Below are 22,169 nucleotides of genomic sequence, written 5' to 3' on the forward strand. Positions count from 1 at the left end.
ACTCTTCTCCCTGGGAGGGTGCAGGGTGAGGGTCCTTTGCAGGCAAGCGCAGAGCAGGGGTGTGAAGCCGCTGTGTCCAGGGCGGGGCTGCGCCTTCATGTACCCACACAACCCTCGTGGACTGTGAGAGTCCTTTTTTTCTTTTCAGTTTAAGCAGAAAAATAATTTATTAAAGGTCTTCAAGTAACTGCGTGAGCTACAGGAAGACCAGAACAGCAAGTGTAGAGGCTGCATAGCCAGAACCAGGGCTGGAATTCAGACTGTGGAACCGCGGGGGACAGCATTTTGGAGAGTGTCGCCATTCCCACCGAGATGCATGCAGTGGTTTCCTTGGTGCTATAGACCTGAGAGGTGTGGTGAGAGGGCGGGGACGCCACCAGCGCTGGCTGGAGCTGCTCCACGACCCTCCCTGGGCCAGCACTGCATGTCAGGCAGTGCCAGCTGGTCAGGGAGCTGGTCAACGTCTGGCCACAGAGGAGCTCCCAGCCTCCAGTCAAGTTCAGCCGTCAGGAGCAGGCCACACGGGTCCTTCTGCACTTCCCCACTGCTGTGGGTCCCTTCCTGTTAGGACCCAGGCCTTCTCCCTTCTCAGCCTCACACTGGATTTGGCCCCCTCTCTCTGCTCCCTCGGTCCCTCCCTGCTGACGCCCTGCAGGAGTCCTCGTGGGGGGTGGTCGGTGGTGGGGAGAGGTGCTGGTCCCTGTGACCTCTGACACATCCAGGATCCGAGGCTGTTCCTCTCCTAAGAGGGGACAGGGTGCGTGGTGGGCAGGCAGGCTGTGCAAACTCTACGGTGAGGCTGTGGCCTCGCCCAGCAGCCTAGCATTTTCTTTCTTCATTTTCTGCTCCTCTAATAAGCACCAAGGCTCCCTGGATGCCCCCTGCCCCCAGCCTTCTGTCCTGTACAGTCTTACCCTGGAGCTCCCTAGAAGCCCAGCGCCATCGCGGCTCAGTGACTATCTGGTGCCAGAGCTGGGATTTCTCACCTCCCATCACTCAGATTACCTCAGGGCCTATCTCGGGTGGCCTACCGTGCGGCCCTCGTCCAGCCAGACCCTCAGAAGGGAGGGGGGACACGACAGGAGGCCCTGCCGAGCTTCCCCCCTTCTTGGTGCCCTCTTCCCCCCACGGACTCTGGTTCCTGCCATCCTCTGACAAGGGCCGTCACGGTGACCTAAGTGGATATGAAGTGGACTTACACATTTAACAAGCGTCAGCTCTGCAAATGAGGTCTCCCCGCCCCCATTTCAAAGAAGGATGCTGTTTCTAAAATGGGACTGAAAAACCCTATTATTAGGAAAGTTTTATCCTTTCTTGGTTCCATTCTACAATATCTGAACATTAAGAATATCCATAATGATTTATGCCTCATTAAATTTACTTTCTGAGCAGATTACATAATATTTGAATATGATTTTGCATAAATACATTTAAAATACCAGTGGCATTAACTAAGTTATTCTAATTTTAAAGCAAAACAATGGGAAGATGTACCAAACTGTACTAAACCTTAGATGCCATCTGGTCTGAGCCGAGGGGGAAACTGAGGCCCAGGGAAGGTGAGTGAGGACCAAAAGCAGGATTCGAACCCAGGCCGTCTATTACCCATTCGGGATTTCTTCCTCTGCCCCTCTCTGCTTCTTCACCTGCCTCCCTCCTTACGGATGCTTGGCATTCCATTTAAAGTTAATACAGTTCTGAATTCTGTTTTTAATGTTTCCCATAACGGGCTGCCTTGTTATTGGTGGGGTTTATGCTTTAGCTTTGGGATCACATCTGGTGCGTGAGCTTTTTACTTCTCTACCTGTGTCCATGGCAGACGCTGCCAATCAATCATGATACTCCTGTCCCCTGAGCCCAGAGGTGGCCCCAGACTCCCAGCACAATGCTCCAGGGAGCCATTTCCAATTGAGCGCAGATTGGCTCATGAGGCTAAACCAACTTAACCGTCTCAGAGAATGGCTCCAAAGAAGGCCCCGCAACTTACCATGGGCGTCTTTCCCTCCAGGCTGCCGGGCTCTTGTGTTTCCATTTTTATCGCCTTGTAAACCTACAATATCCCAAAGGTCAGAAGTAGAGACCCTTCAGAAGAAATAGAAATGCAAGCGCAGACGATTCTCTGTGTGGGTGTCCTTGTTTCTGACCTCTCCTCTTCACTCTCCCTCCCACAGCCTTCTTGCTCCCATCCCCACCCACGGAATTGCTGCTGGGATTGCCCCGGGCCTCCTGCTGAGGAATATGGAGGACTGGCAGCCAGGGAGGGGATGACAAGAAAGAGAAGTGCAGTCTGTGAGCAGAGGGAGAATTTGCTTGGGCATCAAGCCTTGCGATTATTCAGTGGGCCTGCCTGGAGCTCCATGTTCCTCCCTCCTCTGGACACTCCTGCCATCTTGGACCACAGCTGGGGATCCTGAGAACACCAGTGAATTCACTACCAGATGACCCCAGGACAAGAACTGACCATGGGCAGTTCATGAAAGCGGGGAGAGGGGAGTTATTCCTCGGGAAGGTTCAAGGACAACCAAATCCTATAAATCCAGGACTGTTAAGGCAGAATGGTCAGCAATTGTTATCAGACTCCACAGGCAACAGGAGAGAATTTCCCGCTGATTTGAAGCCAGGTCAGGAAGATGTGGGTCCCTCATGGAGCCAGGAGGAGCCAGAGGTGGGGAAGCCAAGGCAAGTTCTTCTCTGCCCTTGAAGGCCACTGTAGGCCTTCAAATGTACAGAAGGTTGCAAATGTACATAGGCTACTCTGAGAAACAGTGGGTCTTGTCTTTCTTACGCCCACATTTTGTTTCCACCTACATTCTATGGTAGAGTGATGGGGGCTCAAAAGAGTAGCCAAATTTTTTGTGTACTTACTACACCTGGCTTGTGCGTTATTGACTATCTCATTTAACCTCATGACAATCCTACGAGGGATGTTGAATTAGTTTCCTCCTTTTATACATGAGGAAACTGAGTCCAAAAGAGAGGTTAAGCCACTTGCCTGAGGTCACACAGCTGGGATCCGAACCCAGCCAGTCAACTCCCAGAGCCTGACCTCTCTACACCTGCCTGCCCTCCCGAGGCCCTGGCTGCTGAGGGCTGCAGGACCAGGCAGCCTTGGAGGAGCTGCCTCGGCCCCCGTCTCCCCACGAGCGGACATGAAGGTTCACTTCATGAACCTCAGCCTTGGCTGTTCCGCAGCCTCCGTTCCTTGGCCGGCATTTCCCCAGGCCCCTGTTTACCCACAGGATGGACAGATGCAGGGAGAGGACCAAGAAGGGAGCGGAGGAGATGTCGTGGGCCTGGGCCTGGGCCTGTGCGCAGCACAGAAGGCAGCCAGGTGCGGTGGTTAAGGGTACAGGCTTCATTAGGACCTGGGTTCTGATCCGCTTCCTAACTGGGTGACTGGCAGTCAGTTCACCTCTCTGAGCCTTTGCTGATCTAAAAGGTGGGGGTAATACTGGTGCGTATCAAAGAGTTAAAAACTTATTGAGTGCCACTTTTCAGGCAGTCAATAAATGGTGTCTAAAAACAATGGCACTCTTGTGATGAAATTCATCTTTAGCTAAATGCCTTGTGTTACACCTAATGGCAGAGACTTAAGAGCAGGGGTTGCTGAGTGTGGAGAAGAGAGTGCCCCGGATGAAGCTGTCGTGTCTCTGCTTCTTCCCAGAGTGTAGGCCCAGGTCACTCCTCTCCTTCCCCAAGAAGGTGTCCAGGCTGGGTTTTGGCCCTTCCAGCTACCCTCAATCCTCCCTGCCAGCCCTCCACACATGAGTAGCCCTGTACGTACGTACGTTTAGCCAAGGGGAACTTCTTGAGCAGCTGGGGCATGGCATCCCGAGGGTGGACCTCCACAGTCAGCTGTGTCCCTGCAAAGCAATAGGAGGTGATATTCTCAGCCAGACGCTGCCAGGAAAGGGTGCAATGTCTCATGACAGATGTTTGATCAATAAAACACAACTGGTTTTAGAGCTTTCTTTGGAATGTGCAAATAATTTTTGTTTACAAAACCAAAAAACAAGAAATAAGCAGACAGGTTCCAGATCTGGGCAAGATGGAGTAAACAAATTCTACCTTGTCTCTCCCACTGAATGCAACTGTAGGCATTGGAAAGAATGCATGGGCCAACTCTTTGAGGACTCCGCAAAGTAAATGGTAGGCAAATGGGGAAGGAAGATTAGAATTTTAAGCATCATCAAATTGGCAGAGTTGACCATTCCCCACCCCCAATGGTATTACCTAGACTGGACTCAGAGGCAGTCCCAAACCCAGCAGTGCACAATGGATGCAGAGAAAAAGTGCTCTAAGAGAAGCCCTTTCTTTTGGCCTGTGGAGTGAGAAAGGGAAACTCTAAGAGCCAGAGTGGGGGAAATCCCCTGCTGTTTTTTACCCCCTTTTCCCATTATCTCCTGACTCAGCCCCCAGGGAAGTTCTGCTGGTATCACTGCAGCAGTGAGTTTGGTGGCCCAGCAGGCACCTAAGTCTTTGAGGGGAGGTACCAGTGAAGCTATGATTCCCAAGAGTGTGGGAGAAAATACTCTTGATTTTTTTTTCTCTCTTTGTTCTCTGCTGATTGGTTCCAGATGCAGGCAGAATTGTGAGAACTACCCAGAAGAGTGGGGAAACTAAAACCCCAGTTTTTGGGCCAGAGGACTGGGAAGTGGGTCATAAAGAGGAGGGAGCTCAAGAAAGCAATTCCATAAAGTTATGGATGAACTCCTGTGGTCACCTCTTCATGGATGGACCTCATTCATGTTGTGCATGCTTTGATCTCATCCTAAGCATCATATCACAGTCTTTGAGAACTAAACTAGGGGGTAGACCAATGCCCAGACTGGCTGCTGGGTGGTGCATGTGCAGGGCAGATCTGTATAGCATTGCAAAGGCTACAATCCCAAATTACTCAGTATAGAGAAACCCTAGAAAATATCAACTTAAAAAGGAAAAGAAAATCAACAGATGCTAACCCCATGATGACACAGATTTTGGAATTATCAGACAAAGACTTTGAAAGAGCCATGATAACCATTCTCTAAAAAGTGAGGGCAAATAGTTTAAAATAAATGGAAAGATACAAAGTATCAGGAAAATGTAGAAGACATAAAGAAGAAAGAAATAAAAATTTTAGAACTGAAAAATATAGTTGTTTAAAAAATTATCTGGATATGCTCAATAGCAAAATAGAGATGACAAAGGAAAAAGTCAGTGACTGGAACATAGATCAAGAGGAATTATTGAAGAAAAACAGAGAGAAACAGTGAACAGAGCCTCAGGAACTTGTGTGACAATGCCTGAAGATCTAATGTTCATGTCACTGAGATCCCAGAAAGAGAGGAGAAATAGTGTGGTGCAGAAAAAAATATTTGAAGAAATAATGATAGAATAATCAACAAAACCAAGAGCGGGTTCTTTGAAAGGATCAGTAAAATAGATAAAACTCTAACCAGAGTGGCCAAATAAAAAAGAGGTAAGACACAAATCAGGAATCAAGACACCAATATCAGGAATGAAATGAGTTATATCACTACAGACCCCGTATATGTTAAAATAATAATAAGGGAATAGTACACATAACTCTATGAAGAGAAATTCTGCAACTAAAATGAAGTGAACCAATTCCTTGAAAGTTACAAACTACCAAAACTCACCCAATGAGTAGATAACCTGAATTTTCCTATATGTATTTTTAAAACTAAATTTGTAGTTCAAAATTTTCCAAAAACAAACAAGCAAACAAAAACCAGGCTCAGATGGTTTCACTGGCAAGTTCTAACAAAATTTAAAAAGAACTAACACCAAAGACAATTTTTCACAAGATCCTTCAGAAAACAGAAGAGTATTGAATAATTTATATCCTTTTATGATACCAAAACCAGACAAAGACAGTATAAGAAAAGAATATTACAGACCAATATCCTTTATGGACATAAACGTAAAAATCCTCAACAAAATATTAGAAAAATAAAATCCAGCGATATAGTAAAAGAATAACATACCACAACCAAGTGTGGTTTACTTTGGGAATGCAAGGCTAATTCAATATTTGAAAATCAATGAATGTAATTCACCATATTAGCAGGCTAAAGAAGAAAACCCACATAATCATATCAACTGATGCAGAAAAAGCATTTGACAAAATTTAACATCCATTCAACAAAACCTCCCAAGAAGCTAGGAATAGAAGGGAACTTCTTAATCTGAAAAAGGGCATCTACCAAAAACTCAGAAAATTTAGATGGAAAGGTACAGCAACTAGAATAACCAAACTAATTTTGAAAAAAAATTAAGAGGACTCCAGCTGATTTTAAGATGTACTATAGGACTTGCCTGGTGGCACAGTGGATGAGAATCCGCCTGCTGATGCAGGGGACACGGGTTTGATCCCTGGTCCAGGAAGATCCCACACGCCACGGAGCAACTAAGCGCATGCTCCACAACTGCTGAGCCTGTTTCTGAAGCCCGCGAGCCACAACTACTGAGCCCATGTGCCACAACTACTGAAGCCCACGCGCCTAGAGCCCGTGCTCCGCAACGAGAGAAGCCACTGCAATGAGAAGCCTGCGCGCCGCAACGAAGAGTAGCCCCCGCTCACCTCAACTAGCGAAAGCCGGTGCGCAGCAATGAAGACCCAATGCAGCCAAAAATAAATAATAAAGCTAGAGTAATCACAACAGTGTGATATTGGCAAAGGGATAGATATATAGCTCAATGGAACATAACAGCGTTAAGAAATAGACCCACGCAAATATGGCAAATTGATTTTTTACAAAAGTGCAAGGACAATCCGATTAGAAAATGGGTAAAAGAATAGATATATCACCAAATACGATGTTCAACATCTTGTTGTTGTTCAACATGATTAGCCATTAGGAAAATGCAAATTGAAAGCAGAATGAGATATTACACCTATTAGAAGACCAATAATAAAAAAAATAGTGGCAATACTATATATGCTGACAAGGTCATATATGCAGGTGGGATTGTAAAATGATACCGCAGTTTGGCAGTTTCTTATAAAACAACACATGTACTTAACATATGACTCAACAATTACACTTTTGGGCTTTTATCCCAGAGAAATGAAAACTCATGTTCACACAAAGACATATACACAAATGTTTATAGAAGTTCTATTCATAATCACCCCAAACTGGAAACAACCTAAATGTCCTTCGATGGGTGAATGGATAAACACTTTGTGGTACATCCATATCAAGCTGTACTTCTCAACAATTCTCTTAGGAATGCATGATGGGAGGATGTGACTACAAAGAGTCTGCACAAGAGACTTTTTGGGGTGACAGGACTTCCCTGTATTCTGATTGTGGTGGTGGTGACGTGAACCTGTGCATGTGTTAAAACTCATAGAACTCCACACCAGAAAATCCAATTTTACCGTATGTTAATTTAAATTAAAATAAAAATTTTAAATACCAACCAAACACCAAAGTCAAAGCAGAATTAAAACAAAACAAAAACTTGTATGATGCAGAAAGATGTAAAATAGAAGGTGACACTGAAAAGCAGGATTATAATAACCATGCTTTTTGTATCCTGCTTTCTTCACTTAAGTCTTTACATGTCAGTGAATATAGTCATCTTCACAAGTCATTTTAAATGGCTGCATAATACTCTATTCTATAAATGGTTTATAATCATTATAAGCAATCCCTTTTTGTTGGATAGTTAACATTTCCTGAATGTTTTGCTATTTAAAGTGATGTGATGAACATTCTGATACACACTGCTTTACACACTCTTCACATCAATTCCTTCAAATACATTCTTTTTTTTTTTTTTTTCTGCGGTACGCGGGCCTCTCACTGTTGTGGCCTCTCCTGTTGCGGAGCACAGGCTCCGGACGTGCAGGCCCAGCGGCCATGGCTCACGGGCCCAGCCGCTCCGCGGCATGTGGGATCTTCCCGGACCAGGGCACGAACCCGTGTCCCCTGCATCGGCAGGCGGACTCCCAACCACTGCGCCACCAGGGAAGCCCCAAATACATTCTTAAACATGGATCAAAAGGTATGGAGATTTTTAAGGCTTTTGTTAGATACTGACAAACGTTTCTCCTGAATGATTTTAAGTTTACGATCCTCTCAACAGTGCAAGAGGATGCCTATTTTACTCATCTTTGCTGTGTTTGATGGCAAAATTGGTCACAATACTTTGTTCTTCTTCCCAAGAAGAGGTCTTTTATTCCTTCCCTCACATTTGGCCCAGCCTGATGATGTGATCTGGACAGTTAGCGTGTGGTGGACGTGATGCTGTGCGAGCTCGGAGCCTAGGCCGAGAGACTTTGCAGCTGCCACTTGCATTCTTGGGATTCCAGCCACAACTGCCATGTGACTGCACCCAGGCTAGCCTCCTGGAGGATGAGCAGAGCCATCTCAGGTGAGGCCACCCTAGACCAGCTGCTCTCCAGCCAACCCTCCAACGGACCACACACACGAACGAGCCCAGCCAAGACCTGCGATCAGCCAGGTGTGGCTCAGACGAGAATATCCAGCCAACCTGTAGACTTGTAAGCTGGTAATTGTTTTAAGCCACTGAGCCTTGGGGTGGTTTGTAATGTAAAAATAGAGTACCAATACACTCACTGACATTTGATTGTTATTAATCCTTTACAGTTTTATCAATGAACAATGACATCTCATCGTTTTTGTGTATTTCTTTAATTTTCAGTGTAGTATTTTTCATATACTTATTTGCCATTTTAAATCTTATTTAGTGAATCACGTATTTTCCTATTGATGCATTATTTTTTCCCTGTTGATTTTGTAAGAGCTCTTTTTACTAACCCTTTGCCTGTTAAATGTGTTTTCACAGAATAACAATAGTGACTTTCTTGTGTAGCTCATGAACTTGCTCTGCATGCCAAAGAGGGTGATTCTCAAACAATTTTCAAAGATACAATGTGGCCTCCCGAGGGATTACTTTAAAGGGGTTAATATTCATTTTGAGTGTAGTTTCTAGCACATTCACCGTCAAAGAAAATCGGCCTGTGACTTGACAAGACGTTAAGCATTTCAGAGTTCAAAGCATCATTCAGCTCTGGTCACAGGATCGGGTACCATCGCCATGGGCAGCCACCTCTGCCTGTGTGTCTTCCCACGATGCACGAGGCACAGCCTGCTCACCTCTGCCTTTGCACTTTCTCCCCCAGAGACACTCGGAGTCAGTTTTCAAAGTGGGTGCCAAGCTGTACTTGGCTGCCAGATTCCTTGTGAGAAAAATGCCCACTTTCTCCCCTTTTGTAGTTTGCAACACACAATTCTCTGAGAAGTCCTGCAGAAGTCTACTGGACCCGGTACGATTTTATCAAACAAAATCTGGGAACTGCTGAGCTGCAACAATCTCCAGAAGTGGAGGGAAGCTGCAAAACTGCCCCACCTGTTGGTTTAGGGCTCACCAACAAACCTCTTCCCCAAACTTCTCCTAACGTCCGGGTACTTGCAACCACTCCAATCCAGCCACGTCGCTCTGTCAGAGAATGAGCAAGCCGAAAACCAAAAGACTCCTTAAGCCCTGCCGAGGTGGTCTCGCACTGGGAACTCGCCCTGGCCGGAAGCTCCACCCATCACCTTTTCTCATACCCTCCTGCCCCCTGCACTGTCTCTTCTCTCTTCCCTCTCGGACAGGGGCTGACGCCCAGCGTTCTCCTGAGGATTATTGCGCCCCGGCCCGCCTCCCTGATGGGTGTGGGAGTGTGATTCCCGCTCCTGTTCACAGCTGTGTGAGAGCCCTTCCGGGAGGCTTCTCTGCTCCACGCGGGCCTGGGTCTGGGCATGCTGTCCCCAGGTGCGCAGGGTCACAGTACCCATGCTTCCTAAAGGTGTGAAGTGCTAAGAGTTTGCTGACTACAACATTCCTGTATCAAATAAAACTCTTAATTTATAGAAAAACTTAATTTGGCCAATCTCCAATGATAAACAGTGGAGCATTATTTGGAGCACCATTTAAAGTGAGATCTAAACCCTACGTACAGTCAGACACCACGACAGTAATCTTAGTCACATCTAAACCCAAAGCAGCCCCTTCCTGGGATTTCGGGTCACCTGGCTGGCTCTCTCCTGGCACCCCTCCCCAATTCTACCCGTTGTCACCCAAACAGCAGTTTCTGAAGCTGAAACTTTGGCTGTCTTAGTAAAAGTGTATTAGCGATTATTTTCTGCTACATCTGAGAAGTGGTTCGCAGGCCCTTTTCCCAGATGCTCCGGGTTCTGCTTCCGTCTCCCCACCCTCGCAGACGTGGAGCTGCAGCGGGCAAGCCCAAGCCCGTCCACTGGCCCGCCGCCCAGGGCCTGCCCTCTACCCTGTCAGGAGAGTCCTCCCACGCGAGAGCTTATCTCCAGGTCTCTGCGGCTTTGAATCAGGCTTTGTCTAGAGGCCTAATTTGCTCAGAATTCCTAATGCAGAGATGGCAAACAGATTTCGTGTTGTTCATTAACTCTGACTGATTGGAAGTGGCTGCCTGGAGCGCTTATCAATTAGCAAAGATTGTCAGGTATGTGTGTGTGTATGTGAGTGTGTGTGTGTGAGTGTGCACACACACACGTGGGTGTATATCAGCGTGTGGAGGCTGCAGGATTCACATCAGATATTTGCCATCATTGACTTAAGGCGGTCCTTAATGCTCTCCGTAACTGGCTGCCGCCTTTACAACCTGGATCCTCTGCCTTGGAATTTTTTCCTGCAGTAGCTGAGAGTCAGAAACCCTCAGCTAAAGCATTTGTAATTATTAAAAAAACGACCCTTAAACAGCCCCTGGCTGGGTGTTCAGCAGAGGTTTCTACCCAGAGTATGGCAGTCAGCTTTAGTGCGGGAAGCGTAAGCTCTGACATCCCAGGAACAGTGAGCTGAATGATGACCCAGGACAGTCCATCTCTGTAGATCCCGCACCGGGTACTGCAGTGGCTCTAGTCGTGGGATGACAGAGAGTGCAGAGCTCAGGGCCAAGACCTCAGGGGCACCCGTCAGGGGGTGATGAGGGGCATCTCCTGCAGCCCTGACTGACACTGGTTTCCACTGGGCTCTTGAAAACCCAGGGCCGTTCATGATTCTTTCTGCAGAATGGAGCTCGACAGGGATGTCACAAGTCTGGAAACACGGCAGTTGGAGCCTAGTGCATGAGTGATCCAAGAAGGCCCAGAGTGTCTGAGTGGGGATGAGGGTGGGTGACCTGGAAGGATGAGGCCTCAACCCAAATCTGATTCGTCACAAATAACTTTCGGGGCCTGAGGTCACTGGGGCTCCTGTGATTGTTCCCCTCTCATTCAACCCACACACCCATTGCAGATGAATCCTACGAAGCCCTCCTCCGCATGAAGATCCAAGATTCCAGTGATCTTCCCGTCACCTGTTGCATGAAGTTACCACACCCGGTGTCCCTCTGCTGGGAGCTCTTCCCCGGAGGCCGCATGACCCGCTGCTCCTCCGCCTCCCTTACTCAGATGTCACCTTCCCAGGGAGGCCTTTCTCAATCACTCTATTTTAAATCATTCCCTGTGGTAGCTGCCTGATGGCCCTTAAAGCTATCCATGTCCTAATTCTGGGAACCTGTGAAAGTTACCTTACATGGCAAAGGGGACTCTGCAGATGTGATTTGCTTAAGGATTTTGTGATGAGAAGGCAATCCTGGATTATCCGGGTGGGCCCAACATCATCACCAGGCTTCTTACAAAACAGAGGGGAATGTATCTACTTTACGGAGAGAAGGCAATGTGATAGCGGAAGTGGAGATTGGAGTGACGCAGCTACAAGTTGGCAAGTGCCAGCAGCCTCTAGAAGCTGGCAGAGTCAAGGAAAAGGTTCTTACCCAGAGCCTCCAAAAGGAACCTGCCTGCCAACCGAGAGACTGATTAGCCCAGTGAGGCTGACTTGGGACTTGTAGTCTCAGAACTGTTAAAGAGAATACATTTGTGTTAAGCTACCAAGTTTGTGACAATGTTACAGCAGCCGTAGGAAACTAATACACACCCATGTGCACCACCCCCCATTCCCCTTCCTGCTTTAGTTTCTCCCCCAGCCTTATCTGACACCTTGCATTTTTCTTGTTAGGGTCATCTGTCTCCCTCGCTAGGTGTCAGCTCCACGGGGACAGGAGCCTTTGTCTGTTGTGTTCTCTGATGGATCCCCAGTGCCGGCATCCAGAGCTGCTTTTTGTGGAACGGACGGATCAGTGTCAGTGTGGACTCTGGCTCAGGCCCAGAGCAGGGCAGCCTCTCCCTCGCTGTGGTCCAGACTCCCTTAAGACCCGGGGGGGGGCCCATCCTATCCCAACCTACAGTGGACCCTGTCCTGTTTGTCGGATGCCAAGGCCACCCTCCTTCCTGCCCTCTGGAAGCCTCAGATACCGGGAGGTGGCTTGTGAGTGGCCCATGAGAGCCAGGGTGTGGTGTGCCAGGTGAGGCTCTGGAGAGTGGCAGGCCCCATCCCACTAGTCCCACCCCACAGGTCTGACAGGAGCACCCCGCTCGGGGACTGCAGCATCCCCAGTCTCAGACTCCTCCTCTGTAAAGAGGGATAACACCATGACCCCATCAGGGATGTGGCCAGAACCAAGCGAGAGAAGTGGCTGCTAATCCACTCTCACTCTAGTGAGGTATCATTTACTCTTATTTGGGGTGAGCTGTGCTGCTAGTCCATTTCAGAGGAGCAGGGGGTCTGGGTTTGTCCTTGTGGCGCTCAGCGGGGTAGCAGGTTGTGCTGGGCCCACTGAGTGCCCTGGGGTTTGTCCTGCAGCCATAGTCCCAGGAATTCTGCCCTAAATGGATACTGACCTAGATTGCAAGGACAGCTGGCCACCTCCTGCTGGGAACTTGAGCTGACAGGCCCTTCCTCACGACCTGCCAGTGCCTTTCCCTGGGGATGGTGGGTCAGCCGGTGTCTCAGAGAGCGCTTCCCCGAGGACCTCCGAATCCTCCAGGGCATCCTCCTTCGGCACTGCCCCCTGGACGTAACCCTTATAGATTAGGGCGTCAGTGCTGAGAGTACCAGTGGTGACATCTTGGGGCTGAGTCTACGCGAGTTCTCAGGCACCAAGCCCTGAGCAGAAGAACCAAGGTGGCAGGAGGGGAGGTTAGTGAGCGGGGGAGTGGAGTCTCTAACCTGGCCTCTCCTCCAGCTGTAGCTATGGAGCCATCCCGTCACTACCCCGTCGGGCTCTCAGATCCAGTCAACTGCAGAGTCCGCACGGGGCTGCCCTTGCCTGCCCTCCCTGACCCCCCAGGACCCGTCCTGGCAAAGTGAGGATTCTTGAGGAAGACCTCTCTCACTCCTCATTGCCGAGTTAAACTTGTCCCTGGGTGGAAGGGCCTGGAAGGCTCAGCCTCAGGAGGAGAGGCCAGGGAACCGCTGTGACTCGGTGGGAGGGAAGGCTTGCACACGGCGAGCCAGTAGGGGGAGGCCGGTTTCTAGGAGAAGCAGAGCTGTGAGAAGTGGAACAGCTGAGGCCCTGGTGGGGGTTGCGGGGGGGGACGGGGGGCAGGGAGGGGGTCAGGCCGCTCCCGCTCTGACTCTTGCTGGCCATGTGATCTTGGACGAAAGAAAACCTTTCTAAGCCTCAGCACACTCATCTGCGAAATGAAGATAGTAAGAGTACCAATCAAATACGACTGTTGTGAGGCATAATTCACATGAGAAAGATCATGTACGTGGTCTGGCAGGGTGCCTGACATGAAGTTAGCACTCGGCAAATGTTAGGTGTAGTGACGACAACCGGGGTGACGATGATGGCAGCAGTGGATGCCGGAGCCCGAGGACTTTACTCCTCTGCTCCATGACACGTGCAGCCTCTCACTGTTTTCCATGGGATGTGGGAGAGGGGAAGGGCGCTCCAGCATCCCCAGGACAGAGAGGCCCCCGCTCCCCACGGTCTGGGCTCCGCACCTGCTGTCTCTGGCCAGGACAGTGGATCCGGGCACACAGGAGCTGGGGGAGAGGTCACAGGCAGTGGCGAAACCTTACCTTGGTTGTCGTAGGAGGTGATGACCTGGGGCTGCTGGGGCTGCTGCTTCTCCACCAGGTTTCCTATTTAAGGAAGACAGAGGGAACTGCAGTGACCACTGGGCCCACGGTGGGGTGGATTCTTCCCCAGGCAGAGGAGAGAGCTGCCAGGCTCGGCCTAAACACGTGTGAATCAGCAGAGTCGCACACCTGAACGCAGAGGCAAGTGACCGGGAGCCCGTGTACGCACAGCCTCATGCTCTCGGCAGGTGCCGGCAGAGGCTGGGTTTTTCTAGAGAAGCTGGGGACGCCTCCCATGGGCTAAGTGACCACAGCTCCTGACTTTGCTGCAGCCGGGCCCAGTTCCCAAAGTGCAGAGGGATGTCCCGCTCATCTCATTTCTTTGGAGCGGCCAGGGAGGCTCCTATCTTGATTACGGGCCTGCAGCTTCGGCTGGTTAACTTTGCCAAAGACCCCACAGCCAGGTGAGACGCGGGACTTGAACCCAAGTCTCCAGCCTCCTGCCTCCCTCTGAGAGGAATGGGGGAGGTGGGTACCCTGCCGCCTACTCTAGCCTAGGAGCTGGGGTGCTTGCAGTTTGGTTCAGTTTCACAGACATTTGCAGGGCACCCGTTCTGCAGGGTGAATGCTCTCCATGCACTGGTCATATTCATGTCCCGGGACACAGAGCTGTCCTCAGAGCCTAGTGGAGCCAGGCTGCTGTGGAGAGATGCCCAGCTGCTGCCATAGGCCATGGCGGGGGGAACCCACAGGCTTATCTGCCCCTCCTACAGGAAGCACCGCCCTCCCTCCATCTCTCCCTTTACAGCTGCTGTGGTGGCGTGGTCTTGCCCTTGAACCTCTGCTTCAGAGGGGTGGGGGAAGGGCCACTACCACCCTGGCCTGCCATCTTCTCCCCTGGTCTTCCACTGGGCTGCAGAAAGGCTGTTGGGCCTGTCACTGGAAGTGACCACTGGCACCTGTGCCTGGACCTGGTGCAGGCACTCAGGGGCACTGGCCTGACCTGGTTCCCTTCATATGACATCCTTTGTGTACCCAGCCAGATCTGTCACTCAGCGTTTCCCATGCCTGGGCTCAGGCAGAAACCAGTCAAGGTGGATGGGTGGGTGGGTCACTGAGCTGGGCTGGACTTGCGATCCTCCTGGCGGAGTCTTGCCCTGGGAAGCCCATCCTCTCCAGCCTTCTCTATAAGCAGGCCCAGGCAGGACCCTTAGCCCCCCCGGGCAGAGGTCGATTGGTTGGCTAAGGGCCAGGACCGCTGTGTGTGCCAACCCAGGGTGATGCTGGATGCTGGGCTGGAGCTCCAGGCCAGACCCAGGCGAGGACAGGGCAGCTGCCTCCTGCGGGCGCAGCTGGCCGCATCTCTGCTCGGCTGGCTTATGGAAGAAACAGGATCTGGGAAGGGAATCCTCAAGGAGGACGATTGGCTGGCATAGCTGCTGTGGGCTATTTATAGTCAGGGTTGCACAGTTGGTTTCCCTGTAGCTGTGGGGCGTAAGTCCCTGTGCTGCTAGGCAGACTTCGGCCAGGACCAAGGAAAGCAGCCAATCACAGCAGGGGAAGCCCGTTGCCGGGCAAGCTGGTGGCTCAGCCCAAACACCTGCTGCTTGGAAAAGTTTGGAGCACTCGGGCTCCCCCCACCCTGCCAACGCCCCAGCCCAAGGAGTGCACAGTGCAGAAAGAGGGGGGACATGTGCCCTTTTGGACCAACCCCACGTTCAGCCACATTGGTGCACACTCCACCAAGCACAAGCCATCAGCTGCTTCCTTCTCAGATGAAAGCCATCCAGTTACCAGGGCTGGGTGCTCTGGGCACCAGCAAGGCAAGTATGTACCCAGGACCTCACCATCAGAAAACACAGAAGAAGCTGGAATTTTAACTTCTGCACGGATGCAAGCATGCCACTCGAAAAAATTAATAAAATTTGACTTAGTAAATTTTAAATTGCATTATGTTGGTGGAGTGGTGGAACCATCATCTTTCCCAGGCTCAAGGCCTCTGTGTGGCCTCTCTCCAGCCCTGCACTTACCTGAAACTCTCAGTTCTTGGGTGGTTTTGCAAGAACTATAATCATTCTCTTTATCGGCTGGTACATTGTACTAAGACCCACTTCATGTCTTAAGGAAGATGGATAAAGAAGATGTGGCACATATATACAATGGAATATTACTCAGCCATAAAAAGAAACGAAATTGAGCTATTTGTAATGAGGTGGATGGACCTAGAGTCTGTCATACAGAGTGAAGTAAGTCAGAAAGAGAAAGACAGATACCGTATGCTGACACATATATATGGAATTTAAGAAAAAAAAATGTCATGAAGAACCTAGGGGTAAAACAGGAATAAAGACACAGACCTACTTGAGAATGGACTTGAGGATATGGGGAGGGGGAAGGGTAAGCTGTGACAAACCGAGAGAGAGGCATGGACATATATACACTACCAAACGTAAGGTAGATAGCTAGTGGGAAGCAGCCGCATAGCACAGGGAGATCAGCTCGGTGCTTTGTGACCGCCTGGAGGGGTGGGATAGGGAGGGTGGGAGGGAGGGAGATGCAAGAGGGAAGGGATATGGGAACAGATGTATATGTATAAGTGATTCACTTTGTTATAAAGCAGAAACTAAAAAAAAAAAAAGAAAAAAGAGTCTTGTAAGAGTTATCGTGTCTCTTTGTGTTTTGTTATATTTTTCCACTAAACTTACCCCAAACCAGGAACCCCGAAGATGGTAAAAAGAGGATGAATCCAGTATATTTCACTCCTCTCTTGAGGACTGATAACATTAATAACATGGCCGAGAAGCCATAAGATGAATTGCCAACAACTCAGGCAAAGTAAGAGCTGCGACAAACACAGACGCAGTGTCTCTTTCCTCCCACGTGGCCCGCCTGCCCTCCACCCACCCGCACACTGGCCGAGCACGCCTCCCTGCGTGGGCTGCTATGTGCTTCTGTGGCTGTCAGGTGTCTGGAGGTCTGATTCTTACTGTAATTCTCAAGAGCCCACAGCACCCTTTCGCTAACCTTGGCGTCTGCTTAGGTAGAGCTGGAACTGGCGCGTCTACCACCTGATGGCCCCGTATCAAGGTGTAGGAAGCCATCCCACACCATGCATGCCCATCAGCCAGGACTCAGAGGGTGGTCCCTGGTGGTGGGGGTGTGTCTTGAGGATGAGTTATCTCCATGCACAGTGCAGGGGACACAGGCGAGCTCTTCACCTCCAGGGTGCTGAGACTCGGCTGTGGTGAACGGCATTATGACGCAATCATTCTAACATGGACCCAGGGGGACGGGCGCTCCCAACCGTCCATCTCCAACAATTAGAACCCTTCCCGGCACAAAGTAATCACTGTCGACCTTTACTGAGGGAATGAATGAATGAATTTACGTTTAGAAGTTCATCCTCCGACTTTTGTTACTGTCAGGAGGACGGCAGAGCATAGGTGTTCTGTTTTGCTCAATTGGGGTCCTGTTTCCCCATTTGTGGAGCGTCACGGGGGGGTGGGTCCCTTCCTACTGGCATTTGATGAGTCAGTCATCCGATCCTGGGGCTCACACAGTTGGAATCTGACTGAATCCCCTACTGGGGCTCTGGGAATGGAGGCCTGATTCTTACTGGAATTCTCACATGCCCACAGTGCAGTTCCACTGTGTTTGTTCCTGGAGGCCGGGCTTACAAATCTCACAATAAGGGCACAGAATAAGGCCCAGTATAACGGTTCATGCATGGCATGGTCAGAGAAATCCTGGGCCTGCAGGGGGAAAGACACCTGGCCCCATAAAGAGGCTTTGGAAGCTGATTTCTTCAGATCTTACTGTATTCTGGATCCCAGGCCAGGAGCCACAGAACCCTTGAGTGGCATCTCCCAAGGCCTTGAGTACACCACCCAAGGCAGGCCGCTGTCTTCTCTGTTCAGAAATATTTTCAAAAGATGGGTGCCCCAAGATGCATGGGACGCATGACCTGGGAAGCCCCACCTCCCATGGGAACACACCTAAACCCACCATCCCAAATGATGCCAAGTTCTTTATAGCTCAGCCAGCGAACAAGTGGGTGCTCAGGGTTATAGCACTGTGCCGTCTGCCCCCCCACACACCCTCCAGGAAATTGGTGGACCTGTTGCCAAGGAAAATTTTCCAGGGTCACAGTGGCCCCAGAGGCCTGGCTGCATCACAAGCAGCCACTGTCTGAGTGGTTAGATGTCTAGACTAGTCCTCAAACAAGTGAAACCCAATGCTTCCAGGCATTTTTCAGTGTGTTGAATTCCAGAGATCGGAAAGAAAACAAAATGAAAATGAGAGAATTTACCATGTAGGTCATTTCTTTCTAATTTCTGCCATCTCCGGATTCCGTTTCCAACACCTTGACGCCCTGTGAAGTAACAAGGACCGGCATGAGGCTCTCTGCGGTGGGGAGACTCAGATCAAGTGTGTGATGCACCAGCTGCAAACTGATCTGGGCTGAAGCGGGGCTGGTGGAACTTGGCTCTCCCGGGATCCGAGGGAGGCTGCCCACGAATGAAGTGCACTTGGAGGAATGAACGCAACCCTCCACATTCAAAACATTAAAAAAATATTACCACGGTAGTTTCCAAGGGTGGCGGGTTGGTTATCAGGATCATTCAGGGAGAATTTTCACAACAGAGGTGCCCCTTTGTCACTCCCACATTTCCACTGCATAAATATGGAAGCATTATTGTGAAGACATTTGCCATTCATGTTTCCTGCCTACTTCTGTATGTGGTGAATCTCCTACTTTTAGCGTCCTGATGTGGGGTGGGGGGTGGGCAAGGATGGAAACTGATGGATCCCTATGGGAACGGAACGTGATGGTTGCCTGCTCTCCCAGCCTCCCTTGCAGCTAGAGCATGGACCTGTGTGGCCGAGGCATCCACTGAAATGAACCTGTGTCCCACTCTCTCTTGGGACCTAGTGAGGCAACAGGGAAGCGAATGGAACAGCTCTCTCTCTCTCTCTTTCTCTCTGGTGGTGGCTGGAAGTGATGGCTGCAAGGTCGGGTTCCTGGCACAGAACTGGCAAACGTCCTGGCAGCGCAAGCAGCTGCAATAATTTCAAGTTCCTGGCGCAGAAGGAGCGTCTCGGGCTCCTTGGTGGCAGCGGAGGCTTCCTCACCAAACCAGCCATTCTGCACAGCTTATGGTCGTGTTCCTGGAAGCTCAGCCTCCAGTCTGGGTCTCCAACCCCTTCCACCACTCTGAGCGCCCCCAGTCCTTTCTTGACACCCTTCTTTTCCGCAGAGCCCTCCATAGTCAGTGTCTCGGCCTTACCACGCGGAACCTTCACTGACACTTGGGGAGTGGAATGCGCACATCCCATCCACTTTGGGGATAAAACCTAAGGCGTTGAAGCTTTTTCAGACCTGGTGCGGCAGCTTTAGGCTACCTCCTCCATGGCCGGGGGAATATACAATAGGAGTTGAGGGCTTCTAGGCATGTTTTGGAGAAGTGCGGCTCTAAGGAAACTGCTGGGGAAATGCTAGGGCCCTGCAAGAAAGGGGAGGGAGTATCTGCTGCCTTGCAGCCCAAACTCCCAGTGCACATGCTCCCTGCCTCCTTGTCCCTCTGACTCTTTTCTGCCACAAGGACACAACAGAAAGCCACCTGGTCACACCCTTACTCAGTCCTCTGCATGTGAGAGTAACCGAGCTTTGCTCTTTTCTCAAAGCAGAGCTCAGGCCCTCCTTTGCAGAGCCGGGGAAGATTCCCTGTCCAGCCAGGGGCCTGGAGCGGGGAGGAGACTGGAGGAGACGCCTGGAAGTGGGGGAGGGGTGGGTTTTAGATCTCTGTGCACCAACAGGAGGCCTTGGAACAAGCTAGCCTTGTCCAGCATTTCCCCTCCTTAGCTTGTCCCAAGGAGTGGGCCCGCAGGCTGGCTTAGCCAGGGGTCTCCTGGACATCACTGCTGCCCAGCGGGCTTTGGAGGTCACACACGCTCCCTCTTCCCTGCTCTGGTGCAGAACTGTCTGATCGTCAATAAGTGACACGGGTCTCTCTGCTGCCATAGCGCCTGGGAGAAATGTCTGTCAGGAAAATACTTGGAGAAAAATATCAGCAGAGAGGGCTCAGCAAACAGCGGTCTTCTTTCCCTGAGTCACGGTCACGAGTGTGAATTGCATCGGTCTGGCCTCATGTAGGCTTTATGCCGGGGGCTGGACACTTCTCTGAGCAGCCCCGATCTCTGGGCCTTCTCTGTGTTCTCTGCCCTGTTTCTAGCGTCAGAGCCTTTCGGAGAGATGTGATCAGAGAGGGAGAGAGAGGAGGGGACTCATGCGCTAACCTGGAGCTGCGCCTCGTGGGGGGCCTCTGGCCTTCCGGACCGCAATCCGTGCAGTAGGGGCAGCCGCATTTCTATCAAGGAAGGCCAACGGCCTCTGCCAGTTTCCTCATTACAAATACCCCTGCACGGGCCATCTCCCCTTCTCCCAGAGGCAGCTCTGAGAACTAAAGAACCAACTAACCCAAACAACTCCTGGGCCCCAAATCCCTCGGGAGACTGGGGCACCTGCCAACATTCTCAGCTCTCCAGAATCTCTTTTCTTTCCCCTGCCTGCCTCCCCAGGAGGTCACCAGGAGCTACGGGGCAGCTGCAGCTTGTGGGGCTGGCGGGGGGCAAAGCCACGCATGGCACCGTTGCTTCAGCAGGGTCGGTGGAAGGTGCCTGTTCAGTGTGCATAGGGGCTCTGGGGACAGAAGAGCTGTGGACAGACTTCAAGGAGCTCTGGAGCTGGAAGGGAGACGGGGCAGGTCATTTTACCTTGAGGGCTGTGAAGCTTCGCTCCCCAAGAACCAGGACACAGTGTGTCTAGTGTGCCCTCACACCAGCCTCCTCAAGGGCCCCTGAGGGCTTCCTCAGAGACTCAGGACCAGGGGGTTCCCAGATGTATGAGGGGCTGATTTAACCGCCACTGTTATCCACCTCTACTCTCTTCACGTTGTGTCCTGTTCTCTGGAGAGTACAGAGGCCAGAGCCCTGCTTTCCACAATCACTCTATGAAAAGTCGCTTTATTTGACCAGTCTACCCTTCCCCAGAAAGTCTGTAGGACAAGTAGAATCAACAGATAAGCCAAAGTGGGGAGAGCAGATTTCAAGTCTAACCCTACCCAAGCTTGTGTGCCTTTTACACCTGGCACGCCTTCTACTGTAGGAGGCTGGGAGAGGGCTCAAGAAAGGGGACAGTGAGGCCATGAATCGTGCAAGGACACCAAGGGAGGGTCCCACCTCAAAGTCTGACTCAGCACACGAATCCCCCTGGGTCCCCTGTGCCCTGCAATGTTGCCTGTGGGGAGCAGGCCTCGGGCACACAGGAGTCAGGCCCGAGGTCCCTTTCCTCCAGGGCATCTTCCAACCTGATCTGCACCCTTCAAAGAGTGACCAGGAGGAAACCTGCTCACGGGGGGACGGAAGTACGGCAGGCCTGTACGGGGTGTCAACCGGGGCAATCGCGGGGCTGCACGTTGCCACGGGATGCCAGAGGCGCAGCGCGGAGGCGCAGCCAGCCTTGGGGAGCGGGTCGGCCTCGGGGACCTCTTTCGGGGGCGCGCACCCCCAGCAGGCGGGCCTTGGGGCGAGGAGGTCCAGGGGCTGGGGGCCGGGGCCCTGGCTGGGGGCGCATTACCTCCTCTGCGCTGCGGAGGCGCGCCCGGGTCCGCCTGGCGGTCCGAGTGCGCGCCCTGTGCGGCGCGCCGCTTCTCCGAGTGCACGATCAGCAGCATGTCGATGGATACGGCGTTGCTGTCCTTCTTCAGCTCCATGGTGCCGCCAGCTCCGGCCAGTGCGCGGCGGCCGCTCGCGAGGCTGCCTGAGCTGCAAATGGCTCGTGCGCGCCGCTGCCCGGCGCGGGAGACGGCGAGGGTGCGGGAGAGGGCGCTCCTTGCCGCCCGGCCGCCGCGCCGCGTTTCGCTGACTCTGCCAAACTCGCCATTAGGGCCCGCCCGGGAGGGCGCTACGCTAATGAAGAGGCCGTAAGTCACCTTTGAAAGGAAATTCCCGTCCGGCCGCTCTCCGGAGCCTCCCTCCCCGCGCCCCCTGTCTCCCGCCCCTGCCGGCCGGGCGCTGCCTCATCCCGCGCTTCCCGGGGCCTTTCTGGGACGGCCAGCAGCAGATCTCCGAAAGCCGCGGCAAATACAGAAATTGTACAGTGCTGTCAACAGGGAGAATCAGTGCAGGAAAAGAGAAACGGCAAGGGG

General features: G+C 51.5%; 1 protein-coding gene across 3 annotated transcripts in view; it reads right to left on the bottom strand.

Moving 5' to 3' along the window:
• The window catches only part of KY (kyphoscoliosis peptidase), a gene marked incomplete at both ends in the record, with an annotated part of 44,214 nt that extends 22,480 nt beyond the window's left edge, over nt 1-21,734 (bottom strand). Inside the window, 5 exons of one of the 3 annotated variants that reach the window (XM_082625454.1) lie at nt 1,988-2,050; nt 3,789-3,863; nt 13,963-14,025; nt 18,272-18,334; nt 21,599-21,734. In XM_082625454.1, coding sequence (XP_082481580.1) covers nt 1,988-2,050; nt 3,789-3,863; nt 13,963-14,025; nt 18,272-18,334; nt 21,599-21,734 — 400 coding nt within the window. Of the gene's footprint in view, nt 1-1,987; nt 2,051-3,764; nt 3,864-13,962; nt 14,026-18,271; nt 18,335-21,598 lie in introns of all 3 variants that reach the window. The other 2 variants (XM_082625456.1, XM_082625455.1) reach the window with 2 other exon arrangements.
• Between the last annotated feature and the right edge of the window lie 435 nt (nt 21,735-22,169).

Source organism: Mesoplodon mirus (assembly GCF_964341445.2).
Source record: "Mesoplodon mirus genome assembly, chromosome: 6".
Lineage (NCBI taxonomy): Eukaryota > Metazoa > Chordata > Mammalia > Artiodactyla > Ziphiidae > Mesoplodon > Mesoplodon mirus.